This window comes from Notolepis coatsorum (assembly GCF_963971535.1).
Source record: "Notolepis coatsorum genome assembly, chromosome: 1".
NCBI lineage: Eukaryota > Metazoa > Chordata > Actinopteri > Aulopiformes > Paralepididae > Notolepis > Notolepis coatsorum.
In genome coordinates this window covers 15,197,043-15,211,330 of record NC_140165.1, presented here as the reverse complement: position 1 = coordinate 15,211,330, position 14,288 = coordinate 15,197,043, and the positions used below count along the sequence as shown (strand labels likewise).

General features: G+C 43.5%; 1 protein-coding gene across 1 annotated transcript in view; it reads left to right on the top strand.

The window, feature by feature from the left end:
• Positions 1-4,578: 4,578 nt before the first annotated feature.
• Positions 4,579-14,288, top strand: part of st6gal2b (ST6 beta-galactosamide alpha-2,6-sialyltranferase 2b) — a gene marked incomplete at its 5' end in the record, with an annotated part of 116,710 nt that continues 107,000 nt past the window's right edge. Inside the window, 2 exons of the mRNA XM_084308823.1 lie at positions 4,579-5,458; positions 7,035-7,132. Coding sequence (XP_084164949.1) covers positions 4,579-5,458; positions 7,035-7,132 — 978 coding nt within the window. The remainder of the gene's footprint in view (positions 5,459-7,034; positions 7,133-14,288) is intronic.

Genomic DNA, 14,288 nt, shown 5'->3' with positions numbered 1-14,288 from the left:
CCTGCTGTACACTGTACATTGGTATTTACTGACAAAGCCATACTTGGTAATTTACTGTACAACTGGATTAGGACATTTGTAGGGGCCAGTTTAGAATTGCAGTCTCCTGTAGGTGTTCTTTGAGAGTGTTTTTGAAAGTGGGTAGTGATTCACATTCCTTTACAGCTTTGGGTAGGGCGTTCCACATTGATGTGGCATAATTGCGAAAGGTGTTTAGTCCCTTGTTTGAGCCGAATCTGGGTTTAACATGATTTGTGGAGCTCCCTCTGGTGTTATGATTGTGGTATTCACTGACCTTTGGGAAGTATTTTGACATGTACATGGGTACCTTGGTCGTGTAGTGTATCTTGTAGACCAGGCCCATTGCAAGTTGCTGTACTCTGTCGTCTACTCTAAGCCATCCTAGGTTGTCAAAGTGGGCAGCGGTGAGGTGGGTTCTAGGAGTAAGGTCAAGCAGTAGTCTGACTAGTTTGTTTTGAGATGTTTGTAATTTGGTTTTTAGTGCCTTTGAGGTGCTTTGGTACCATGAGGTGCAAGCATAGTCGTAGTACTCTTGAATGAGTGCTCCTGACAGAGTCTTCAGGGTATTCTTGTTTACCAGAGAGGAGATCCGGTACAAGAATCGAGTTCGTTGGTTGACTTTTTTTATTACATTGGATGCCATTTTGTCACAGGAAAGATTAGCCTCTAGGATGGAACCCAGGTAGGTAATTTCATCTTTCCTTGTGACAATATTGTCACCCACTGTAACTGAGAAGCTGTCGGTCTTGCTGAGTTTGTCCCCAGTCAATGTGTTATAGCAATACTGCATACCCGATAACGAAAACCTGGACCGGACTTCTTTTTTTGATGCACAGCCCCCGCCAGAGGGATTCCAATGATGTGCAATACCATCCGGGAGACGATATGCGGCGGTATTTGCCCAGACCCATTCCCAACGATAACATCAGGTTGGATGGATGAAAATGAATGGATATAGCTAATAAAATAAATAACGATCGCTCAAGCGATCGCGAGTTAACCCGACTATCATCGGGTCTGGCATCCAATGAGCCTTCGGGAGAGGTGTTAGTTGGACAATGCCTATAGGCTAACCGGCCATGTCCGCTTCCATTCATTGTGCTAAGCTAGGCTAACATGCAGCCAGATAGCTTTCTGTAATTAGCATTGCGTGTGCGGCTAAACACACTCTCTGCAGAATAATCTCTGAACGGCCCTGGCCTGAAGTTTCTGGGTGGACAGTTTCATGAAACTATGTGATTATCCAGGTCATTTTATACAGTGAGGTTACGTTTCCAAATAAATTGGTGCTGCCGCATTGAAAAGGGCTACTATGCCATGGCTAATCACACTATCACACATTCATGGAATTGGAGACTCTGGATCCACATGAAAAATTTGTAAATCACACTTGAATCTATATTAGATTAGATTAGCATACGGCACCTTCTGTGTATACTTACTTCACCAGGGCATATATTTAGCATTTTTAGATATTGGAATCGATTTTAGTTATTAGATTTTATATATATATATATTGTAACTATATTTATTTTAGGGCGAATTTAACTGAGAGGGCATACATACCCTCATCTTGCACCTTGACCTTTTTACACTGCCTATGTCCAGAGTTAATTATATTTACACTGCCTATTTCTTTATTATTTAATTTTACTGTACTATAATTCTATGACCTGTATCATGACTTCTACTACCTGTACCTCCCCTCTCCCCTCCCCCATGCTGCTATGATGCCTGAATTTCCCCAACGGGATCAATAAAGGAATATCTCATCTTTTTAAACCCTAAACGACATGCAGCTTTCTTGCAGCTATTGGACATGTTTGTAAAGTAGGGATGGGCAGGAGTAATGTTTCCCCAGATGAAGTACTCTAATTACTCTAATTACTTGAGTAGTGCTTGATTTCAGAGAGAGATTTCTGTTTCAGTACTAGCAAAATAAATTGGTGGTAATAAGAAAAATAGAGCACCCTTAAAAACCCCTCGAGTTCAGTTGAAACAGCGAGTACTCGAGCTCATTACGGTATATCGAGGTGACAGGTCATGGGACGTCGCTGTAAGTGGCCATACAGATTTTTCTTTTATCCCCATCACATTTTAATTAATCTTTTGGAGTGTTATTTCACTTTTCCCGGATTAAGCTAGCATGAAATGGCAAGTATCTATCAATCCCCCAAGACCTCTGGTTTCAGGCGATATCTCTTATCTTCTCTGGCATTAAAATGGAGCCCGCTGGAGTCTCTGCGGGTGATGGCGGAAGAAAGGCACGACTCGTGGAGAGGGGAATTGGGGGCAGGTGTCTATCCCTCCTGAGTGAAAGTGAAATGTCTCCCGTTTTAAGAATTCACATAATGTTCTCCCTGTGCCCTTGGACAGTCCAATCTGTATTTGTGAACATGCCTCTCTCCTAAAGCTAGGAATCCAAGTAAGAGAGGCAGAACTCCCTTTTCCTGTTAAGATTGCTGTGAGGCAAGGCACTGCACATTTTATATTTATTAGTAAAGAGATTTGCACTACAATTCATACCTCATTGCACCTTACCCTAAGTTTGTACCTCATCCCATGTCTGCATTGTACCTCACTGTTACTCTTTTTACTCTGTATTGTATATTGTATACATGTACTGTATATTGACTGAACACTTTATTTTACGTACTTTTTACTTTTTCTATTTTATACTTTTTATCTATTTTTATCTAGCACACTCCCAGGGGCTCATACAGAAAAATGCATTTCATGATAAAGTATTCTGTATTTTACTATGACAATTAGTAAACAAACTTGAACTTGAACATTTACACAGCACCATTTATGAACAGAGGCAATTTCAAAGTGCTTCAAGAATGTTACGTCAAAGACACGATTGAAAAGGAGATAGAACCCCCCCCCCCGCTCCTACCAAGTATCAGGAGAGGGACCCTGTCAGCCCCCCATCCACTTCAGGGCTCAGTCCTTGCAGCCCTCTCTTCTCTCTCTACACCAAAACTCTCTGGGTAACATCACCTGTCTGACATTTCCGCCTGGATGACGACCGACCACCTCAAACTGAACTTGATCAAGACAGAGCTGCTTCACCTGCAAATCCATCACTTTCCATCACAGTGGAGAATATTCAGTTCATTTCAGTTCAGTTCAGAGTTTTTATTTGCCACATGGAATCATACAATCAGAGTTTCTTCATTACACAATCATAAATATCATTCCATGGACAAAAGGAGCAGGAAGAAGAATAAATCTTATAGTTACTTACCTGCCCCTTATTCCTAAACTAAACAAGTATTTACTTAATGGTCGACGTACAACCTAATTTACACAAATAATAATTTATACCATTATACAAGAAACACACAATCCACAGTTAAACAAGAACAAATTTAATAATAATAATAATAATAAAGAATAAAAGAAAGAGAAAAAAAAGAAAATATCTCACTATTCAGATCACATTTGATTTTCATACTGACTAAATTTTTTTTTTGTATTATTATTTTTGAATTGATTAACACTATTACATCCCTTAAGCTCGCTGTGGAGAGAATTCCACAACTTTACACTAATAACTGAAGGACACATCTGTTTAAGTGTGGCACGTGCAAACTGATGTTTAAAATTGTATTTTCTCCTACTAAACTCACTTTCTAAATGAAAAAGATTTTGTAGTTTTTCTGGCAGTTTATTATTTCTTGCCCTAAACATAATTAACATTGTTTGAAACTTAACCATGTCTTCAAGTTTAATTATTCTAGATTTAATAAATAATGTATTTGTGTGTTCTCGATAACTCACTTTATGTGTGATTCTTACAGCCCTCTTCTGTAGTATATATATAATGGTTTTATATTGGTCCCACAAGTATTCCCCCATACTTCAACACAATAACTGATATAAGGTGAGATGAGTGAACAGTAGAGTGTTCTCATTGCCTCATACTTTACTTTATTCATAACAAAAATACTCTTGGACATCTTTTTTTTAACGTGCGCTATGTGCGATTTCCATGTTAATTTATCATCCATAATGTAGCCGTGGCTTCGTCCCCGACCGCCAATAACCTTGGTGTCGTCCTAGACGACCGGCTGAACTTCTCCGCTCACATCACTGCAACAACCAGAACCTGCAGAATCCTCCTGAGTAACGTCAGAAGGATCAGCCCCTTCCTGACAAAAGAAACCACCAACTTCTCCTGTAATCAACAGTCATGTCTCGCATCGACTACTGCAATGCAATGCTTGCTCGTCTACCGATTACTGCCACCAAGCCACTTCAACTCATACAGAACGCAGCGGCCTGCCTGATTTCCAACTTACCATGGTCCAATTACACAAAGTGCCATGCCTGTGAGCCGCCACTGGGGGCAGCGTGTCAAAGCGTGAATGAATGTGTGAGTGACATTGAGTTAGTGATGTTGCCAGTCTATGAGGCACTTTGCATCTAATAAAAAACCTTTCCTGTTGTCTCGTGTCTCCCTTCTCCAGGCCTCACCCTGGGCTTTCCCGGGCCGACCTGCGGGTGGCGCTAGTCGGCGGGCAGGCCCTCCCGTGACCACCCCGGCGGGCCATGAAGCAGTGGAAGAAGCTGGCCGTGGTGGCCATGCTGGCCTGGCTCCTCCTCTTCCTGTCCCTGCTCTCTCGCTTCCTGGACCTACGGGCTGACATGATGCCCCGCACCCACACCGCGGCGCGTACCCACTCCCTCACCCGCACCGAGATCCGCCGGCTGGCGTCTATCCAGGGTGGGAAGGGGGCCTCGGCCTCCTCCTCCTCCCCACGGAACCAGGGTTCCACCTGGGGGGAGCGCCGGGCAGGACCCCCTGGCCTCGGTCTGGAGGGCCCACAGGGAGAGCTCCTAAACGGGGATACCCAGGACACGGTCGCCTGGTCGTTCCTCCGCGAAGGCCCAGCGGTCAGGGACGCGAGCCAGGGCGGCGGCAATGCGCTCATGCGTCTCCCGGAGGCGGCCTTGGAGGAACGGAGGCGCCGGAAAAAGCTGCGGATCAGGAGGAGGAGGGCGAGGAGGCGGAACGCGGACGGCAGCCTCGCCGAACAGGCCTACTACGACCCCGAGGACGAGGACTACTTCGTCTCCAGGTCCAAGGCGGTCGTCCAGCGGCTGTGGAAGGGCAACGCGTCCGCCAGCATGCTGAGCCCCCGGCTTCAAAAGGCCCTGCGGGACTACCTGAGCTCCAACAAGCACCACGTGGCGTACCGGGGCCCGCGCAGAGCCCAGCAGAGCGGCGGCGAGGTGCTGTGCGAGCTGAAGAGGCAGGCCCGACTGAGGACCCTGGACGGCACGGAGGAACCCTTCGCCGACCTGGGCTGGGCCAAGCTGGTGCCCTCGCGACCGCTGGAGCAGCTCCAGGGGTCAGAGTTATACAAGACCTGCGCCGTGGTCACTTCAGCAGGCGCCATCCTCAACTCGTCCCTGGGCAGAGAGATAGGTGAGAGGGAGGGTGAAACCTTGCCATGTTTTCTGGGATTCCTCTCCTTGATACTAAGGGATATATACATTAGTATTTGGAGAGGAATGGGTAAGGCAAGGAAATGGGCTGACCCTACTATTCTTACACCTATGTAGGTTTGTGGAGCAACCTAGAGGTTCATGTGTTAAGATGTGGTGATGAACTGTTGCTACCCTCTAGTGGTCTTCATGGGGTATGACGGGGGACTTTGCAGTCTGAGTCAATACGAAGCATATCTGTCACCCACTAAGGCTCGTTCCACTTCCGACCCCCTCCGGCCAAGTCTAGCAGCGTGGCTCCATTCAATTAATTTCCAATGTAGAGGAATGTATGTATGCAGCACCTTTGATTTGATTTTGATTTGATTGAAGTTTATTTCAAATATGCAACATAACAAACAAACATCAAGTACATATATAGCCTTAAAATATAGCCTTTAAATAATAAATGTATTTAAAGGTGACATGTACTATAAATGTCATTTTTCAGTCTCTAGCATTGTATTATAGTAATAGGAGTTCGTATCAATGTGTTTTAGTGTCTAAATACCATATTGGCGGATTGCTGTGATTCAGCTCAGCCCCTTTCCTCCTCCAGTAAATCAGGCCATTTTGATTTGAACGGCCGATATACGTCATACGGCCGCTGGGTAGCAGACAGTGATGTGATTGGCTCTGTGGTTGTAGCTAATGCCCGCCCACATTCTACCTAGACTGACTGTACACAGCGAAACCATTTCCTCATACTCTGCATGGGGAGAGAGAGAGAGAGAGAGAGAGAGATAGAGAGCACTTGGGGGGGGGGGGGGTACCTGCCGGCCGCGCGCCACACACCCGCAAACGGGAGATTGAAAGAAAAAAAAAAAAAAAAACCACAAGCTGCCGCGGACTCTCATCACCGAGAGCCGAGAGGGAGAGAAAGGAAGAGAGAGGGAGGGAGGGAGAGAGGGGGCCTTGTCAATAACGGCCTGTCTTTTTTTCTCTCTCTCTCTCTCTCTCTCTCTCTCTGCCGCGCGGACTCATCACGAGAGGGAGAGAAAGGAAGAGAGAGGGAGGGAGGGAGAGAGGGGGCCTTGTCAATAACGATCTGTCTTTTTTTCTCTCTCTCTCTCTCTCTCTCTCTCTCTCCCTCCCTCTACCAGTGCAGACTGTGTGGCACTGTCACTCAAAGTGCTTATGGGCGGAGCCAGGCCATAACAGCCTGATTTCTTGAGGCTGAAAAATGATGGTTTTGAGTACTTGATTAGAAATATAAAACAATGCATTTTAAAAAAAAAAAAACTTACAAATGTCTTCAATAGACTAACAGGAATTGTGTAAAGTTGCCCAAATAGTGCTAGGAATAGCAGTACATAGCCCCTTTAAAATAAAAAAAACTCAAAACTCAAATCTTTAAGATAATCTGAAAAAAGATTTGACAAAGGATATGAAAAGATTTAGATTATATAAGTAGATTCAAACCCTAGTCACCACAGATACTGTACATCACAGACACATTAGTGTGCATATTCTGAAACATCTATAACATGTTTCTTCTTATTGGCACTTGCCTTCAGATTCCCATGATGCAGTGCTTCGCTTCAATGCGGCCCCCACGGAGGGCTATGAGAAAGATGTGGGGAACAAGACTACCATTCGCATTATCAACTCTCAGGTGAGCTCTCCTCTCCTCTCTTCTTCCCTTCTCATTCCTCCATCTCCTTTCTTCTTTCCTCTCATCTCTTCTCCTCTCCTCTTCTTTTCTCTCATCTCCTCTCTTCTCTTCTTCTCCTCTCCTCTCCTCTCCTCTCCTCTCCTTGGTCTAGCTCCATCCAGACACTGGCTACCAACCACTCTTTCACTCTATTCAGTTTGCCCACAAGAGGGCAGTCTGTCCTAAGGAGAAGAAAGAATGCATCACAAAGTCCAGGTGGAAGTTGTAAGAATATTCATGCTTGTCAAGAGCCAATCTCGCAGTCGTTCAGTATTGACATCACTACAGTTTTTCTCAATTGCTTTGGTGCATTTCTCTGATCAGAATTAAAGTTCTCATAACTGTTAGTGCATTTCTCAAAACAATTAGTACAAACTGCAAAACCTAGTTGATAACCTGCAGAAAGAAGCGTGTCACTTGCTCAAAATGGATAGTTCATTCCTCAAAAGCAAGTATTCATGTCAATGAAAGTGTCACTGTCATCAAAATGAAAAGTCCTGACTCCATTGTTTATGAACAAGATAGTCAAATGGCTTTGCCATGTTTTCGATATGACAGTTCACAAGTGTTTTCCAATGCAAAAAAGTCAGATCTTGGTGACACTTTCTGAAAATGCTCAAGACAGCACTATACACTATTTGCACAGCCATTTGAAATCTACAGTTACACATTGCTGTATTTAGTGAGGTAAATGAGTACAAGACACGTATGTTTCACATTTTTACTGCATATGCTCTTTGCAATTTTAATTTGTTCACAGCATTGTGCAAAAGAAAAATACAAACTAATTTACAACAAACATAAGAAACACCCTTTGGCCATTGGGTAGAGCTGTGCACAACTGTAAATAAGTAATATTGCAGTACATATTGGAACTGAATTGGAACATACAACATACACAGTACTGTAAATCATTCATTCACATCCAGACGTTCCTGTCTGTCTGGCCACATATTTTCATCGACATCACAGCGAATATCATCCCTGGCAGCGAGGAAAGTATCTCCTTGAGTGGTGAATCCACCCTCTGCAGGACTGTGCTGTGATGTCATCCATGGCCGCTAGCAGGGCCAGTTGGGTATGTGGAGGCCGGTCGTATACCTTCCACCTCCAGGCAGAGAAAAACTCCTCTATTGGATTCAGGAATGGGGAGTAGGGAGGGAGATATTCCACCAGCATCCTTTCATGTGCTGCAAACCACTGTGTGACCAGAATTGCGTGGTGAAAACGTACATTATCCCATACAACAACGTACTTGGGCAGATGGTCGCCATTTAGACCCCTCTCATTCTCAGGGATTATGTCCCTGTAAAGAGTGTCTAAAAAAGTCAGCAGATGTTGTGTGTGTTGTATGGACCAAGGCGGGGCATATGGGTGAGGACGCCGTTTTCTGAGATGGCTGCACACATTGTAATATTCCCTCCTCGTTGGCCTGGGACATCAGTGGTTGCTCTCTGTCCAATGCGATTCCTTTCACACCTTCTACCTTTTGCCAGATTGAAACCTGCCTCATCAACATATATGAATGTGTGCAGCGATTCCCTGGCATCCAGCTCCAGTACACGCTTTATCCCAGAGGAGAGAGAGAGAGAACAATTATTTAAACTTTTCCTGTGTAACATAATGCATTTTGGACAACATATTGTACATGCATGGCACTACACAAAGTAACCAGTTTACAGCACTGCACATTAGAGTATGCATAGAACACATAAATGTTTTACCTGTACATACTGGTGACGGGTCTCCTTCACACTGTCGCTCTTCCGGTCAAATGGCACATTGTACAATTGTTTCATGCGCATTTCATTTCTCCTGAGCACTCTGTCAATTGTAGAGATTGAAACGGATTCAATATTGCCAAAGGTATTGTCATCCTCTATAACAGCGCTTTGGATCTCTCTCAACCTTATGGCATTGTTTGCAATCACCATTGCACAAATGGCTTCCTCTGGTTGTGGAGTAAAAAGCGGCCCTCTTCCACCTCTGCAAGGTTGTCTTGCAATCCTATGTGGTGAAGAGTAAAATTACAGTAATGTACAGTAAACATGATATATACTACTTTACACGTAACCCATATTACTGTAGTGTACAATAACAGGGCTTCCCACTTGTAAAATGCTGCAGTACAGTGTCATAATGAAAATCTTTACTGTAACACTACAATACAGTAAATCTGTGCTGCAGTAAAGGTGTAAGTCTAAATGTAAAATGTAAAAAGTTCTTGTCCCACTGTAAGCTTCATGTATGACACAATGGCAGTAGTGCAGTGCAGATTGTTTAGTGCTGAATTACTGTCCAATATACACACCTGTTCTCCCGACTAAATGTTGAGGACTATTAGTTTTATAGGGAATGACTATTCAGCAGTCATAAGTATAGTTAATTTTGACTGACATGACATAAGCAAATGATAATGTTATAAAACAGCAGAGAATTGTATGAAAGCAATTGATGCATGTCCAAAAGCATTTGCAATTTGTTCAGAGGAATGAGAAACTGCTACTATGATGTGCACAAATTACAAAATGTTGTGGAGGTTGAACTAACAGTTATGAGAACTTTAATTCTGATCAGAGAAATGCACCAAAGCAATTGAGAAAAACTGTAAATGAGATGTCATGTTAATTATGTCATGTTCTACACAGCCTATTTTGCTGGAACGATTCATTTTGCACATATACAGTGTGTGTGTGTGTGTGTGTGTGTGTGTGTGTGTGTGTGTGTGTGTGTGTGTGTGTGTGTGTGTGTGTGTGTGTGTGTGTGTGTGTGTGTGTGTGTGTGTGTGTGTGTGTGTGTGTGTGTGTGTGTGTGTGTGTGTGTGTGTGTGTGTGTGTGTGTGTGTGTGTGTGTGTGTGTGTGTGTGTGTGTGTGTGTGTGTGTGTGTGTGTGTGTGCGTGCGTGCGTGCGTCCACAGCTAATCTCAAACTAACTACAGGGCCGATTTGGAGGAAATGTTGCAGGCTGAGAGCAGGCTGAGGACCTGAATACCGATTTGTTTTGAGGGGATAATGTAACTTTTGAATAAATCCCATGACTCCCATGTAGTTGTTGATGTATTCTGACGCATCCTGGAACATCTCCCAGTCTTGTAACATAGTGTCTGATTTGTCAGACCAGCAGAGGACTTCCTTCACAGTGGGTGGTGTTTATTTAAGCCTTTCTGTCTGTAAATCGGTATTAGCAGGATGGCTATGGAGTGTCGTGATCTGATTTACGGGTGGTGTACGGATTAGTACGCCGTCTGTACTCTTGTGTAGCAATAGTCCAAAATAGTATTTCCTCATTATGTTTACATCGGCATGTTGAAAGTATTTTGGCAAAACTTTGTGCAGAGAGACGCTTGGTTGAAATCTCCAACCCACGATGCAAGCAGCCTTTGGGTGTGTGTTCTCAGCATTGCTGATCGCAGCATAGTTACTTTGAGCGCCTGGTTTGTATCGGTGCTGAGTGGTATGTATACAACTAACTATGTCTATGATAGTTGTAGAATAGAGCGATATTCCAAGTCTGGGGAACAAGAGTGTTTTTCGTGTGTGAACTTTCCAGGGTTGCGTCGTTAAACATAAAGGCGTCGTTAAACATAAAGCAGACTCCTCTGCCTTTGCTCTCCCCAGAGTTTCAGTTCCAGTTTATTTAGGATCCCCATTAGTTGTTACCTCAGTAACAACTACTCTTACTGGGGTCCTCTCAAAATAACATAACACATTCAAACGTAAAATCATTGTACAATCAGAATAAAACAATACCTCCATGCACATTGTAAAAGCAACAACACCAAAACCAAGAATAATAATGGCAGGAAAGATAAGTAATTTGTCTGTCTACATCAGGGGTCCCCAAACTTTTTCCTGTGAGGGCCACATAACTTTTCCCTTCTCTGGTGGGGGCCGGGGTCAGTTTGTAACAGAAAAAGTGTGATGATCGCAGGGGTGCCTAAACGTAAACATTTATTGTTTTCCAGAAAGCCACACATAACCAAATATTAATAAACATTTCCGGGATCTTCACAGAAAAAAAAGTTAGGAAATAAATAATAAACACTTTGGGTGCCGGGAAACGCTTAAACACGTCATTCCCGGCCATGCTCAAGTTGCCGAAGACGCTTTACAGCGTCTTTGATATCAATATTTCAAAAATCTGGGATCGGATTCATATGTCCCCTCCGCTGGCCTGAGATCCACCAGGAGGACCCACTGAGCTCTCTGGCGGTTCAGGAGCGCCATCTGGTGGCCGATCGGCGCAATCGCTTAACAGGAAGTGCCGTAGAGGTTGTGCTGGACGGCCGTATTACTTCCGGGCACTCGGTACATGTCCCGGGACTCACTACACTACATAGCGATCGATTGCCAATAACTCGATAAACAACATGATTTGGACGTATATACCATTATACAAGCTGGAGATGGACCGGGTAAATCTACATCCCATAATGATAACATTTCTACTCTACGATGATCGCCCAACGGCGCGCGGAGACTGGGGTGAGTTTTAGCGTGTAAAGTTACCGTCTTCGATACTAACTGCTATTATCAACATTTGACCCACATTAGATGATTGGTATAACGCTGCCCACGGAATTATAAACGCCCCCTAGCCCATCCGGTCAACATCAGATGACATGTAGTAACTTCTAGAAGTACGTCTAGTTGGAATTTTTTATATCGCGCTGATTGCCATAAAACTGTATTGCATCATCAATATAATGTATTTGGGGCTATAGATCACGTTCTGGAGAAAGCTGCAGAAAGAGATGAAAACATACTTATACATTAGACCATACTTTACTATGAATATGTGAATGAAAACGTTTAACGTTGCTACACAATGAACAATACATATAGGACTTTGAATGGGCCCTAATAATGGCAATGTAGCAATAGAATTTAAAAAGTTATAGCCCTGCAAAGAAGGGGACTTTCTCTATAGACAAATAGAGCCGGCAACCTACGGTTGATAATGAATTTAACCCATGGCAGCCAAAGTGTGGTTAATGAAATAAATAACACTATTTATGAAATAAATAATAACCAAATAACCCTCTATGGGTTCTTCACAGAGAAAATAAAGTCAGGAAATATATGATAACACTATTTATGAAATAAATATTAACCAAATAACCCTCTCTTTGTTCTTCACAGAAAAAAAGTCCATTGAACATTAACTTTATGTTGTGCCATGCACAATCTTAACAGGTAAAAGTTCAGCTTAGTTGTCAGAGCATAATATCTTACTTAAATGACTCATATGAGCAGTCTCTCAAAGTTCTTGCGTTCCTTCCTTATAATCCTTTGGTAGGTTCCAGTAGGCTTATATACACCGCTGTTTGCAGCTCTCTCTCATCAACTTCCCTGTGAAAACCACAAAGCAAGCAGGCTGAGAAACAGAACTAAGTGATACAGCACCTACACAGCACAATACATTTCACCACCAGTATGGTTGTGGAGATGGATTTTATCCCAGTAGATTTTATTATGATTATATTTGTTTATACTCAGAATGACTCATTCAAGTCAGAAAAGTGAGCGTACCTATGTATGTTCATCAGTGTGAACTGTGGGCCTGCATCTGGCTGGTGAGAAGTTGAATGTCAGGTTCCATTATAGTCACAGCCAGTCTCAAACACTGATGCAGATGTTCATCTGTCAATCTTGATCTCATTGGAGTTTTCAGGAGTTCCATGTGTGAAAAGGTTTGCTTGCAGATATACATGCTGCCAAAAAGTGTGAACATCTTCATTGCGTACATGAATGAAGCTCCACAGAAGTGGAGAGGTGACAGAGGTCCCAACTTGCCTTCTCACATACGTGAGCTCAGGCAATATATGGGGTCATGATCTTGACTTTTGCCATAACTCACCAGGCGACTTTAATCCATCCATCCACTCATTGCCATGTTTTGTTCCTCACATTCACACACTTGGGGGGTGGAGGCAACCATGCAAGGTGCCAACCTGCTCATCGGGAGCAATTAGCGGTTAAGTGTCTTGCTCAAGGACACTTCGACACACTTCCCGGGAGGAGCGGGAATCAAACCGGGAACCTTCCGATTACCAGACAACTACCTCCTGAGCCTCTGTAGACTCTGTCAGTATTAAGTTACACATTTTACACACCAGAGGGCGCTACTACACAGCTCTCTGGCACCTGTTTACAACATACCATAGTGAACCTTAGCCCCTTACGTGACTGCGATGTGCAAGCCATCTTGCCAACGTTCGCTCTGTGAGTACCACTCGTTTTGTAACAATGTTTTAAACTGTTTATTAGCAACTCCGAGCTTCCAGACCCCACTGTAAAGCTGTGTTAAACCCATATTGTACGCTGGGTATCTTTGAAATTCATATCTGATATATTTTTGACCCACCCCCAGCTCAGAATTCAGCAATTGGTACTTTTTTTTAGCCTGGTCGCGGCATAGCTGAGAGTGACTGCGGTCACTAAAGCCCCTGGCTTGCACATCGCAGTCACGTAACGGGCTAAGTGAACCTATTGTCGTTGATATACCTATGCATTCAAAATATGTTTTCCTCAGTGAATCTCTTAGTTACATCAATATTGTGCTGTCAATACAGGTTAGTATTTAATCGCTATAGTATTGCCTATTACCAGGCCATCGTCTTACTATCAACCAGGAAATGCTCATGTAAATGGCTGCTTTTTTATATAGCGCTTTTATCCAAAGCGCTTTACAATTTGTTACTCACATTTTACCCATTCACTCACATTCATTCACACATTCACTCACACATTCACACACCGACGGCGGAGGCAACCATGCAATGTGCCAACCTGCTCATCGGGAGCAATTAGGGGTTAAGTGTCTTGCTCAAGGACACATCGACACGCTGCCCGGGAGGAGCGAGAATCGAACCGGGAACCTCCGGATTGCCAGACGACTGCTCTACCTCCTGAGCCACTGTCGCCCCTCATGTGAAACCTACCCTGTAAGGCCCAAATGAAATTGACATTAGCTACTTCAGAGGCCAGAATGTGCGACCTATAAACACATTTACTATCCAATAGCGTTGTGAGGCTGAACAACAGGACCCGTTGACTTTGTAAATGTGCAAAAAAAAAAAAAATGAACATTTACAGACTTTTTTAAATAGCTAAAA